The 13,443-nt window shown below is 48.0% G+C and overlaps 1 protein-coding gene across 2 annotated transcripts in view; it reads left to right on the top strand.

Moving 5' to 3' along the window:
• FRMD4A (FERM domain containing 4A) overlaps positions 1 to 13,443 on the top strand; it is a 338,674-nt gene that overhangs the window by 289,670 nt on the left and 35,561 nt on the right. For both annotated transcript variants that reach the window (XM_065870946.1, XM_065870947.1), the window contains exon 14: positions 43 to 184. In XM_065870946.1, coding sequence (XP_065727018.1) covers positions 43 to 184 — 142 coding nt within the window. The remainder of the gene's footprint in view (positions 1 to 42; positions 185 to 13,443) is intronic.

The following is a 13,443-nucleotide window of genomic DNA, read 5'->3' as shown; positions in this document are numbered from 1 at the left end:
AGCGGCCCGCGTCTAACCTGCCCAACCCGGTGGTCCTTCTAGTCGAAGATCCATGCCGCCCGCAGCCTGAGCGAAATCGCCATCGACCTGACGGAGACGGGGACGCTGAAGACGTCGAAGCTGGCCAGCATGGGCAGCAAGGGCAAGATCATCAGCGGCAGCAGCGGCAGCCTGCTGTCCTCAGGTGGGTGGCGGCCCCCGGGGGCTGGGGCGCTCCGAGGGGGCAGGGCGGAGCCGCTGGCTCTCTGGTCCTGAGCAAGGTTTGCGGCCCAGCGGGGGTCCGAGGAAACGGCCGACAGTATCACCGCGTGGAAGCAGGGGCGGGGGAGAAGCGTCAGTAGAACCTCCCGGTGTGGGAAGGCCACCTAAGTGCCTTCGAGCGGCCTCCAGAGCCTTCCCAGTGCTGGTGGCTGAGCGGCAGGAATGCCGGCTCCAAGGACGCACGGCGCGGGCTGCCTGTGTGCCACTCAAGGAGGATTATGCGAGGAGGGGCTGAAGGTCAGGCTCGTGGTGCTTGCTGAGTGACCTACATTCTGTTCCCAGGGGGACTTCTCGAGGCTTTCCAAAGTACAGAACCCCCTTGATCGTTTGGAAAGGAGAGACCTGTCGCGGAGTGCGCTTTGAAAGGGAGGCTCAGGGGATCTGGTTGCCGTCTGTTTCTGCGGGGGGCCCGGGCCAGTCATTTGTCTTGAGGTGTTGGGAGGGGCAGAAATGCCCCGAGGTTTGAGATGGGGCTGGACTTCAGGAGGAGGGATGCCATTGGCTGGAGTGACAGGAAGGGTGGCGGTTTTGAGTTGGGCGGGGAGGGAGAGGGAGGCAAAAATTGTCTGGAAATGTTAGAAAAGTACAACACAGTTCACTCCCCAGGCCACGTGGTCAAGGCCTGATTATTCTTGGAGCCAGTACACACTTCCTTGCCTCTGAGCCAGAGAGTAAAGCAGGAAGTCTTTGCCCTACCTCATCTTCCAGGGTCAGCTCTGTACACGTGGTGACTGCAGACGGTAACAAAATAAAATAAAGGAAAAAGACAGGAGGGGGTGGGGAAAGCCGAAAGCTGCCTAGTTAGCTTCTGGGCTGGTGGAGTCCAATCACAGCCAGGGAAAACCCTCAGACCTGAAGGGCGAGGGTGAAGATGGACAGGCCTTTCTAAGGTCCTGGGAGGACCCAGGTCATGTGTGCACAGGCCAGGTGTTTTATAAAACCTGTGAACGTAATACATTCTTTTTCTTAAATGGAGCCACCAAAATTATGTAGGTTTCAGGCTCCACAAAGTCGTTTCTGCCTCTGCCAGATCACCGTTAAGGTTCACCGTAAACCTCTCGCTGTCCTGGGTCCTTAGAAAGTTTCCATCAATACAATGGGCTAAGTAATCATTGTTTCTGAGGCTTAGAGGTTTACAGTGAAGACCGTGGACAGTGCTATAGTAAAGAGAACGCCATACAAAGTCCAAGACCCCTGCCTTGAATTCCAGCCACTTCCTATCGCCTGCAGAATGATGAAGGGCAGGGCCAGAGTCAGCCCTGGGATTGTCCCCTAGACATCCCTACCCCCCACTAAAGCCCAGAGTCTCAGATCTGAGCCTGGATTTAATCTGTCCGCTGTCCTCCTAATCCAGCCACAGATGAACCCACCTCTTCCTTCAGCCTCAGTGAGCGGTGCATCCCTGCCGTGGTTTCATATCCCCTTGGAAATCTATGTTCGTTCTGAATGTGGCACGTTATACCCAGGAGAATAGATTCTTCCAGCTCAGGGGTTCCCTGCCCTCCAAGTGCATCGGAACCCCTTGGAGGGTTCGTTCAAACTCAGATAGCTGGGCTCCGGCCCCGGAGTATCTGATCTGTAGGTCTGGGGTGAGCCTGGGAATTATCATTTCTAGCAAGTTCTGACAAGCTCTCCGGTGATGTTGATGCTGGTCTGGGGACCACACTTTGAGAGCCACTCTTCTTGCGAGGAACCTCGGTCTCCCCACTTTTACACCTGTGTCCTGGTCCATCTGCTCAGGCCCTTTGTCTCTGGCAGCCGCCAAGGGTACAAACGTAATAGCAGGTAGAGCGGAGGTGGTGAACAGGATCCCCAAAGCGTCTAACATGGAGCTGACATCATTCAACCATCAGAAATGAGATCCAGGGACTTCCCTGGCGGTCCAGTGGTTAAGACTCTGCACTTCCACTGCAGGGGGTGCGGGTTCGATCCCTGGTGCAGCAACTGGGATCCCCAGTTATTTTGGCGGCATGGCCAAAAAAAAAAAGAAAGAAATTGAGATACCGAGATCCAGGCATCTTCAAGACTGGATAGCAATTCCTCTCTGTTACCGCCAAGCTTGACATTAATAATCAATCCCATGAGCTAGGAGATGAATCAAAAAAAAACTTTCCTGCTGAATCCACTCCCACACCTGATATATGCATCTTTATCTCAGGATATTAGAGCAATTTTTTCATGTCTGATAACTTAGTGACGAGGACCCCGGGCAAAGCTGTTTGGGCATCGATGGAGGTAGCCGAGGCCCCCTGCCTGCCCCACTTCCGCGGTGGCTCCGTCCTTAGGACTGAGACCCTCAGCCTTTTGCCTGCCCACCTTCTGTTGCTCAGCTAAGCAAGAGGAAAGCTGGGCAGACGGGGAAGGAGGTGGAGAGGTGTGAGCCGTGACCAGGCCAGGGAGCATTTCGAACTCAGCCCAGCCCTGCAAGTTAGATGCTGAAGAATGGTCCCTAACTGCTGAGGCTCTGTGGGGAGGTCTCCCCCGCCTCTGGCTTAGGAAAGGCCATGGGTCAGTGGAAGGAGAGACCTTGCACAGGAAGTGTTCTATCAGTCAACTCGGGGAACTTCTAGGACCTGTCGATCTGGCCATCACTGCCAGGTCTGTGATTGCTGCCCCTCTGACTTTTCATGTGCAGGAGAAGATGCCTTCACCTGAGGCCTTGCAGTCCCACCTGGATGGGACGGTTTCCCATCCCCCACCAGACAGAAATCTAGGCTAGCCTCCCACCCATGCTTTTCATCCTTTAGTGCATCCTGCCTGACTGTGTGTGGGGAAGGCCTCTTAGTGATGGGCTCCCACAGAAGGAGAGGGCGTCGCTCTTTCGGGATGGCCTTGGTTTAAGCACTCTTTTTATGACACTTTCCAGACCCTATGATCTACCTCTCACTCAGGAAATAGGGTGCAAATAACCTAGTATCTTATTGGATCAGTTATTGTCTGTCCTTCACCTACTGCCTCATGCTAAGAAAAGATGGTGTCTGATAAATAGTCCTGAAAAACATTTTGAGAAACTGATCATCACTTGAGAATTCTTTTTGCTACCTCTAACCCTGTGCCTATCACTCAGTAGGTGTTCCGTACACGATTTTTTACATGATTTCCCCGTGACTCATTTATTTACTGACTGGAAATTTGTACCTTTTGACTCGCTTTACCTATTCCACCCACCCTCTCCCCTTGTCTCTGACACCCGCCAGTCTGTTCTTTTTATCTATGAGCTCAGGGTTTTTTGGTTTTAGTTCGTTTGTTTTTAGAGTCTATGTATCAGTGAGATCAAATGGTATTTGTCTTTCTCTGATATACTTCACTTAGCATAATGCCCTGGGGGTCCATTTATATCACAAATGGCAAGATTTAGGTTTTTTTTTTATGGCTGAATAATATTCTGTTGTGTGTGTGTTATGGTTACAATTTCTTTATCCATTCATCCATCAATGACCTTTATGTTGTTTTCATATTTTTGCTATTGTGAATAATGCTGCCGTGAACATGAGGGTGCAGATATCTTTTCCAGTTACTGTTTCATTTCTTCAGATAAATACCCAGACGTGAAATTGCTGGGTCATATGGTAGCTCTATTATTAGTTTTGTGAGGAACCTCCAGACTGTTTGACATAGTGACTGCACCAACTCGCATTCCCGCCATCAGGGTGTGAGGGTTCCCTTTTTTCCACATCCTCGCCAACAGTTGTTATGTTCTTTTTGATGATGGCCATTCTAACAGATGTGAGGTGATTTCCCGTTGTGGCTTTGATTTGCATTTCCCTGATGATTAATGATGTTGGGTATCTTTTCATGTACCTGTTGGCCATTTGTATGTCTTCTTTGGAAAATGTTCAGATCCTCTGCCCGTTTTTTAATTGGATCTGTTTTTTGTTGTTGAGTTGTATAAGTTCTTTATACTTTTTGGATATTGGTCCTTTATCAGATATATATGACTTGCGAATCTTTTCTCCCATTCAGTAGGTTGCCTTTTCTTTTTGTTGATGGTTTCCTTTGTTGTGCAGAAGCTTTTTAGTTTGATGTAGTCCCATTTGCTTATTTTTACTTTTGGTGCCTCTACTTGTGGTGTCAGATCTTAAAAAATCATCACCAAGACTGATGTCGATGATACACGATTGTTAAAATTAAATTTTGAAGGATACTAGTAAGAATCCTGCATGTGCTGCATTTTAAGAGCCTTCTACATTCCCAGAGTGTGTGCCATCTCGGTCCTTGCCAAGACCGCTCATAAACCTGCCACTAACATTTTCCCTCAAATTGTACCGTATGGCTTTTGTCGTGATGGTATCAGACCTTCAAAGGTTAATCTTGTCAGATCAGGCCCCTCCTGCAAAGGCCATCCTTCCTCATTATCTTTCCTTTATCCTTCCACCCTTGTCTGTCCCCAAATAGTGCCGTAACTGAGCCGTGTAACCACACTGTGATACTGCTACCGTATAAACATTTTTTCTAGCTCCCGAACTTCGCTAGGGGCTATGCGTAGCGTTTTAAAAGTTACAGCTTCTCTTCTCAAAGAGTTTGTGTACTATTTATTGAAGTAAAACAGAGATAAAATATTTCCAACTCTTAGTAACTTTGAAGGTGATTTTCATATTTAACAAGGGTACATCATTACGAAGTAGTGGACTTCAGTCATTTTAAAGCTATCTGAGGTCTCAGATGCTAAAGAAATGAAGAAATGCTATTGATATCGTTAAAGAAGTCAGAAGTCCACAGTTATTATTGACCTGAGCCAGGGGCTAACATCTCAAAAAGAAAAGGTCTGCAGAGTTGAAATGATTTACTAGGGCTCGGGGCCAAGACCCTCTGAGTTCTTTGGTGGTAGTACCCAGGGCTGTCCCGTGGGAGACCTGTAGTCCTACTAGAGACCCTTAGAGATGCTGAGCCTTCTGAGCTGTGTCAGATTAAAAGGGATCAAGCCCTCACCTCCCAAAATTGCACTGCATGAGATTCAGACCCCAGGAAGGTTATGGAACCCGTGTCCCAAATCCATTCGTGAAGGGGCTCTGGCGGGCAGGCTTTGAAAGGAGGTGAGGACCCTTGTCCCACAGCATCCCCTGGAGGAAGGGAGGTTGAGGCAGCGCAGGGCGCAGCCCCCGTTCCAGGCCAGCAGAGCCCCACCCCCGCCCCCATCTTGGTCTCCTCACAAGCTCTGCACCTCTGGGTAACCAGCCAGCCTGTTGCCTGACCACTGCGGGGTGGGAGAGGCGGGGTGGTGACAAGCAGGGGACGTTGTAGTCACTGTGCCCTAGGAGAGCCTCCAGATTTTCCAGGGTCCAGATAGAGTTTGAGAGGACAACTGTGAATTCAAAACATTTGGTGATGGTGATGTTTTCAGAATTCAGAAAAAGCATCCAAAATCCTTTTTGTGGGAACTTTAAAGGGTTTATTCCTCTCTTCCTTACCCCCATTTCTTGAAATCTCAGAAACAGATGGGGAAGGGAAAAAACTGGAATGACAAAAGAAAAAACCAAACAACTGCATGCTGAACACGCATGGCCTTTCCATAGCTCCTCTGAAAGCGAGAAAAAGTGTCGGATTGTCCCAGCATTGCTTCTGGAATTTGCCATCCCAGAACAGTTCTGGTTGCAGTAGGAGGGTAGGGGCTCAGGGAGATGTGTTTTTGCTCTCAGCCGATTTAAAGAAGAACGGCACAGACTTGCTTAGAAGACACCCCGTGTTATGCAGGCCCATGTGGGTTGTGCGTTAACTGCCCCCAAACGAAAAAATATTACTGCACATCCTTTCTTAGAGGAATAGAACAATGAGACTGACGCTGGCTTTTTGAGTGGAAATACAGGGCCAGAAGCCACCCACTGTCTCCAGAAACAAAATGGCATGTCGTGCCTATAAATAGGAATTGGGCTGTGGGATTAATGATACCACAGTTGAGTCATCTTCATTGTCAAGAGCAGGACTGCAAAGAATGTGGTGATGGATATTTGGTTAAAAAAAAAAAAAAAAACCAAATATAACAAAACCCTGCAGTCTGCTGGGATCCCCCAGCTCTGTCTGACCCTTTCCGCTCTGGAGAAAAACATGTTGTACTGAGTGTAGGGCCTGCTCTGCCTGGGACCCATCCATGTCCATGACTCAACTCTTCACACGTTCGCCCCCTCTGAATGCCAGCACTTCCTGCCATTGTTGGGCAGTTTATTAATAACTAACATAATAATGAGGGTGCCAGCTGTCTGCCGTCTCCCCTTCCAGAGAACTGATCTGATAGGGGTCTGCCAGCTTTATGGTCAGGGCTGTATTCAGCTTAAAATACACGGCCTGAAGTTGGTATCAATCCCATGATGTTTGGGGGCTTTTTTCTTCTTCTTTTCATCTTCATCCTTTTTTTTCTTTTTTTTTAAATATAGATTTTATTCCTACAGTTCAAATTTATTTCCTTTATGTTTTGCAATTACTTGATGTCAATTTTTTTTTAACTGGGGTATAGTTGTTTTACAATGTTGTATTAGTTTCTACTGTACAGCGAAGTGGAGTTCCCTGTGCTATATAGCAGCTTCTCATTAGTTACCTGTTTTATACATATTAGTGTATACATGTCAATCCCAATCTCCCAATTCATCCCACCACCCCCACCACCACTTTCCCCCCTTGGTGTCCATACGTTTGTTCTCTACATCTGTGTCTCCACTTCTGCCCTGCAAACTAGTTCATCTATACCATTTTTCTAGATTCCACATATATGAGTTAATATACGATATTTGTTTTTCTCTTTTTGACTTACTTCACTCTGTATGACAGTCTCTGGATCCATCCACGTCTCTACAAATGACCCAATTCCGTTCCTTTTTATGGCTGAGTAATATTCCATTGTATACGTGTACCACATCTTCTTTATCCATTCGTCTGTCGATGGAAGTTGGTCATTTTTTTGCGGCCCAGCATGTGTGATCTTAGTTCCCCAAGCAGGGATCGAATCCACGCCCCCTGCATTAGAGGCATGGAGCCTTAACCACTGGACCGCCAGGGAAGTGCCATTTTCATCCTTTCTTTTTGGTTCTCATTCTACCTCTTCCCTCCGTTTCTCTCCAGCCTTTTAAAGGTTCCTTTATCCACTGCCTGTCTCTTCTTAAGTCTAATGATGCCCAGGCTTCCAGGGACCTTTAGTGTTGGTCCCAGGCTCAGTGCCCTGCAGATGGGCTTAGCCAGCAGCGCTGCCAGAGGGCTCGCCTTCTGCCAGGGTGTGTTTATACGGGACTGTGTAACCGGTGAGGGCTGCGAAATCTCTTTCTGTGGAATGGATGTTTCTGGCCATGGCTTGAGCAGGACAGGCCTGAGTCAGAATTGTGAGAAGACAGCACGGTTGTCCCTTTCTGCTCTCTCACTGGGGGTAAAAAAAAAAAAAACAAACCCTAATAAACCATTTATACTGATATAGTTACACCCTCCCGTGTAAAGGAATATTTGCCTGCTGAAGAAAACCAGGGCAGAATGGTAATCTGTAACCTAAGTGAACGACTTTGATGGAATTTTAAGAACTGAAAAAGAAATATCACCATCCCCTCCCATAGCTTTTGCTCTCTTCCCATTTATGGAGACCAGCCTTCTCAATATTACAGTCGAATCACAGAATCTTGGAGCCAGAAGGATAAGCCCCCTTATTTCACAATATAAGGAATGGAAACCATATAAATGAACTCATAACAGTAGTTTCAACTAGGCAGTTTACCAGATGCTGCTAATTTTTTAAGTCATTGGTTCACTTCTCTCCCTCCCTCCCTCTCCCCCAACCCCGAACATTTCTCTTTTTAATTATCTTTGTACCCTTCACCCTTTGGCGAAAGTGCCACTGAGCACTTTTTTTTTTTTTTTCTGAGTCCCAGAGGCTCTTCGCTGCCACCAAATGGTGTTTATTTTCAAATTGCTCCCATTTCACTGCTCTTATACATGCACTGTTTTATTTTTAAAATACCTGACCCTAATGAAAAGTTCTCCAGGCGTGCACTTTTCATGTGAAAAAATCACATTTCATTCCCTGAGACGCTCTCCAGAGATCACACACAGTTATCCTGAAATCTGCCAGGTGGCTTTATTTCCCATGTTCTCTTAGGACATCTTTTCTGTAAGGAATTCATAATTGAGGATTTGTAAGGCAAATAAATATCTCTTCATCATAAAGGGTTCAGACCTTTTCCTTGTATTTATTCTTGGGGTGTCTGCCAAAACTTTTCCTTATAGCTTTTGTAGATCTGCTGGGAATATGCCTACTTTCTTTTTTTTTTTTTTTTTTTTTTTTTTCATAAAAGTCTAAACAGATTGTCATTTCCTTCCCTTACTTTTAGGACAACAGACTTCTTTCTTCTTTGGGGTACTGTTTGTTTCAAATTTCCCCTGCTTTCAGAGAGGAAAGAACCCCTTCTGTCTCCCGAGATCAGCGGGGCTGGTCATCAGAATTCCATCTGTGTAAAAACAGATGAGCCCCGGTTCCCGACAATACTCTGTTTAAGAGGATACGTTCTCATATCCAGTGCAGTGTAGCCCAGAGTCTTTTGAAAGATTGGAGCACATTCTCCGTCTCAGCCCGATGAGGACATCCTTCCCCATGTCTGCCGGCTGGGAGGGGAGCTGCTTGTGTGGGCCGGCCCTCCCCACGCATCCTGCCCCAGGGCACCAGCTGCCCACCCGGGGACACCTGGAGTTCCCTAGCTGGAGCACAAGGAAGTCCGAGAGGCAGTTTCTCCAGAGGTGGCAGGAATCTCTCCGTCCAGCAACAGCCCTAGCGTCCGGGAGTTCACTCGGGAGATTTCCAAATACCCCCTGAAAGTGTCTTTCTGAACTTCAGTGCGTCATTCAGACACTCCCGGCTGTGTTTGGATTGGAATCGTCTTCTTTGGGGTCAGACCTTTTTCTCCTCCTCTCAGCCAGCTGAGGAGTGACCTATTTCTATAAAGGATGTGGATTGGAAAATGATCATCAGATAGCCAAAAGCAAAAGACATGTTCAATCAGGGCTCGTTCAGAGAGATGTTGACTGAGCAGTAAGCAGGAGGGAAAGCTTTCCAGAGAGCTCATCTGATGCTGACCCTCCCGGCCCTGGACCACAGGGCGACTCAGCCTCAGACCTCGTCAGCCCCGCAGGTTCATTGCCTAATTGGCCTGGGATGCGGCAGCTGCCGCCTCTGCCCGTCAAGTGCGCGGCTCACGTCCTCCTTCCTCCCACTGGACAGCTTTTCACGGCTGGACGCGAGGCTCTCTGAGGGCTGGACCCGCGTCCAATTCCCTGTCTCCCCCTCCCCACCTTGCACACAGAAGGTGCTTCAGAGACTTCTGTGGCTTCCTTGGCGCATTTGAAGGACCCGCGGGCCCCTCCTTTCTGCCTACGTGTTCCTCCGCGCGGTCCTGCAGAAAGGGTCTAGGCTGGAGAGGCAGGTAGGCTGGCACACGAACCGTGTTTATTACAGCCAGACCCAGTTCCTGCCCTCATGGTGCTTCCATTCTAGGGATGCAGCAGACCAAACCGCCAAGTTGGAATCCCAGCTGTGCCTCCTAACATCCCAATGACCTCTTCTATGAAAATGGGGATAATGTTTCTGTGAGGATGAAATGAAGTAGAACGTGTGGGAAGCTCCTATCGAGAGTTCTGTAAAAATCCCCTCCCTTCCCTTCTTCTCCCGAGTTCCCTGTATGTGCACCTTCCACCAGCCTTCCAGCTTCTTGCCTAGTCACTGTTCTTCCTCTTTTACATCATGAATTGATGGTGCCAGCTCCTAACAAAGGCCAGGGGACACTCCTGAATACAAATAGCTACAAATACTCACGTAGTGCCTATTACGTTCTGTTCTAAGCATCTTGCAAGCCAATGCAAATCAATTTCATTGGATTCTCCCAACTTTTGAAGAAGTCCTGCTTTTTAAACTTGTTTATTTATTTGTTTATTTTTGGCTGCGTTGGGTCTTCGTTGCTGCACACGGGCTTTCTCTAGTTGCGGCGAGCCGGGGCTACTCTTCGTTGCGGTGCGCGGGCTTCTCATTGCGGTGGCTTCTTTTGTTGCGGAGCACGGGCTCTAGGCGCGTGGGCTTCAGTAGTTGCAGCACGTGGGCTCAGTAGTTGTGGCATATGGGCTTAGTTGCTCCGCAGCATGTGGGATCTTCCCGGACCAGGGCTCGAACCCGTGCCCCCTGCATTGGCAGGTGGCTTCTTAACCACTGAACCACCAGGGAAACCCAGAAGTCCTGTTTTCGTTCCCATATGAGAAGGGAGGTAACAGATTTAGAGCGGTCATGTGACATTGCCGCGTCCTCACAACTAGTATGGCACAGAGTTGGGACACAAGTCCTGACTTGTTAGCTCTAAACTACTAGATGGTAGACTTCTGTCTCCGGAAGCTGCCAGACCAGTTGACATTTCCCGAGGTGTATTCACATCACTCTTTCCTACAAACTTGGTGCTACTTGAAAGTTTGACCACCACCAACAACAAAGTGTTTATTCGCTACTCAGATCTTTCAAAAGCATTCAGATTACTCCTGTTTTTCCTTGGGTTCGTGCACCAGTTAATTATGCTTGGACAGTCCTTTCTGACTAGCGCTTGGCTACTGCTCTGTCACTCTCTACGTTTTGAAATCTCATTCTTCTGGCTCCGGTAGAGAGCATCCATCCGTCTTCGTACTTCATTAATCCCGAACAAAGCTCAGATTAAACTCTTACTTAGTATTCAGGTTTACAGATAATTTGCTTTGGCCTGTTGATAAGATGCAGAGGTCAGTCCTTTAGGTGCTGGTTGATAATTAGACATTTCCTTTTGATTTGAAGCAAACTATAGCAATAGCTGGGAGAAGGACCAGAGTTGGAGGGATGCTTGTCTGTTCTGGAGGCGGAGATGGGAAAGAAAAGAAGAGAAAGATGGCACCGTATGTAAGGGTCCTTTTGTAAAAATTGCAAAAATGACTGCTAAGAGGTGAGGGGAACTGCCTCAGTAAGCTGTTTATTTCAGTACTAGATTCTTCGAGTTTGGAGGAATCTTGGGGGTTAGTTAATTGGTCATTTTCTAGTTGGGGACATCATGGCTCTGAGAGGTTAACAACCCGAGATCTGACGCCAATTAACAACTGACGTGTTGGAAATCCAGGTGTCTTTTATCCTTCACTGCTCCTCTAAAAGATAGCGGATTTCCATCTTGTTAATTTCTAAGGGGCTAAACGTATAACCTTGGAGTGGGGTTGCCTGTGTGTGTTCACGTAACCGGAAATGGACAAATCATCGTAACTGAGGGCTTCTATACCATTCGTCAAGTGTAGGTGCTGACTGGAAATTATTTCTGTGTCTAGAATCATTTTAGATGTGCTCACAAACCTTTAGTTTGCAAGACTCTCGTTGCCCTGTGCCCCTGAGGCTCTTCTGACGGCGTTTCTCCCTGGATTCACTCTGTTCTGCCACTTGAGAGGATGAAGAGTGACTCTCTGCCTCTCTGGCTGGCCTTCCTTTTAGATGTCACGCGTGCCATTCAGGGGACGTCTAGAGGGTGAGAACATCAGCATCTCGGAGCACCTGGGGCTTCTCCTTCTAATGCTCTTGGTTTCCGTCAGTGCTTTGTGCTGTTGGTGTTGCCATCTTGTCCCTGGGCACTCAGCTGCCGCCCCCCAGGGTTGCCACGTTGGCCTGGTTGCAGGTAACACCCCGACTGCTTCAGATACGACAAGCTCCAAGAGAGAGCAGCTCTAAGAACTCAGCACGCTTGCCCAGATGGTGCATTTCCTTTACAGAAACAGAGGCACCGGGAACCTCTTTTTCAAATGCATTGTGACCAGAACCCCACGGCAGAGCCGCCCTAGCTTGAGGGTGGAGTGGGGGGCCCAGAGCCTGCCGAACCCCTCGACTCTGTCCCAGCCTCATCCACAGGTGCACCAAAGGCATAAATGCAAACCCAGGGGCTCAAGAAACGAAATTTGAAAACAGTGCCTAGACCTCTGTTGCTCCTTCTAAAGATGAGCTTTGGAGCCCAAGCGGTAGCTGCGTTGTACAGAGCTTCTCTTCTTTGGCAAATGGCCCCTTGAGTAATGGCGAGGAAGTCATTTCAATCATTTCTCTCTTTCTAATTCTAGCCGGTATGTCCCCGTGTGGGTGTGTGCACTCACTCCAGTTAGGTCTACCCTACGGGGGGTTTACCTGTCCCAGGCACAAGCTAAATGCCGAATGTACGTGATCTCATTAGTCTTTACAGCACATTGAGGAGGGCAGGTCACTTGTCCAAGGTCACCCGTCTAGTAAGCGGTTTAGAGTGCATTAAAACCAGATCGTTTTACCCTTCACCCGCCATCCAGGTTAGATGAAAATGGAACTCTGCGTGTCTAGGCCAGGCCAACTCACTTACTTTGCAAAGACTTAACTTGGTACCTGGCACCATATTCCTCGTGAAGCAACTTCAAGAATAAAGGTGTGGGGCTTCCCCGGTGGCGCAGTGGTTGAGAGTCCACCTGCCGATGCAGGGGACACGGGTTCGTGCTCCAGTCCGGGAGGATCCCACTTGCCGCGGAGCGGCTGGGCCCGTGAGCCATGGCCGCTGAGCCTGTGCGTCCGGAGCCTGTGCTCCGCAACGGGAGAGGCCACAACAGTGAGAGGCCCGCGTACAGCAAGAAAAAAAAAAGGAATAAAGTTGTGAAGCAGAGCCAGCCAGCATTAGTGGTGCCAGATACGGAGAAGGCCTCTTGAGCCATCACTCTGTCTTATATGGGTTTGGTATTTAGGCTAATTATTATAAGTAATCATAATTTAGGGAGTGCTAATGAGCTCAAGACCAAAGCTTAACTAATCCATAACTAGAGATCAGATCATCCAAAAATTCTGGGCTTTACCACCCAGAGTTTAACGTTGTGATTTTTGCCATTCTTGAATAGAGTTCATTCTTAGATTTGACTTCATAAATCACCATCTCCTATTGAGAGGTTAGGCAGGGGTGAGAAGGAAAACAATGAATTTTTCATTTGTGCTAGAAATCCTTTCATCTTCTTGGACCCAAGTTTCCCCAGGTCTGTTTTTCAAATCTAAAGTCTGACTTCCTTCCAGTATTATTTTACCTTCTTATTAATTCTTTCGATGATGGAATAACAGAGCGTAGCTCGTCAAATTTTCCTGCGTCTTCACCTGTGACTGTGACTCAAGGAACAAGATTAAGATTCAGAATGATTTAGCTGTGTTACCTTAGATGAATGCGGACTGGAGATAGTTCA

The sequence above is a fragment of the Phocoena phocoena genome, chromosome 2 (genome assembly GCF_963924675.1).
Source record: "Phocoena phocoena chromosome 2, mPhoPho1.1, whole genome shotgun sequence".
Classification (NCBI taxonomy): Eukaryota; Metazoa; Chordata; class Mammalia; order Artiodactyla; family Phocoenidae; genus Phocoena; species Phocoena phocoena.
The sequence above is the reverse complement of the archived record's forward strand: the minus strand, read 5'-3'. Positions and strand labels throughout refer to the sequence as shown.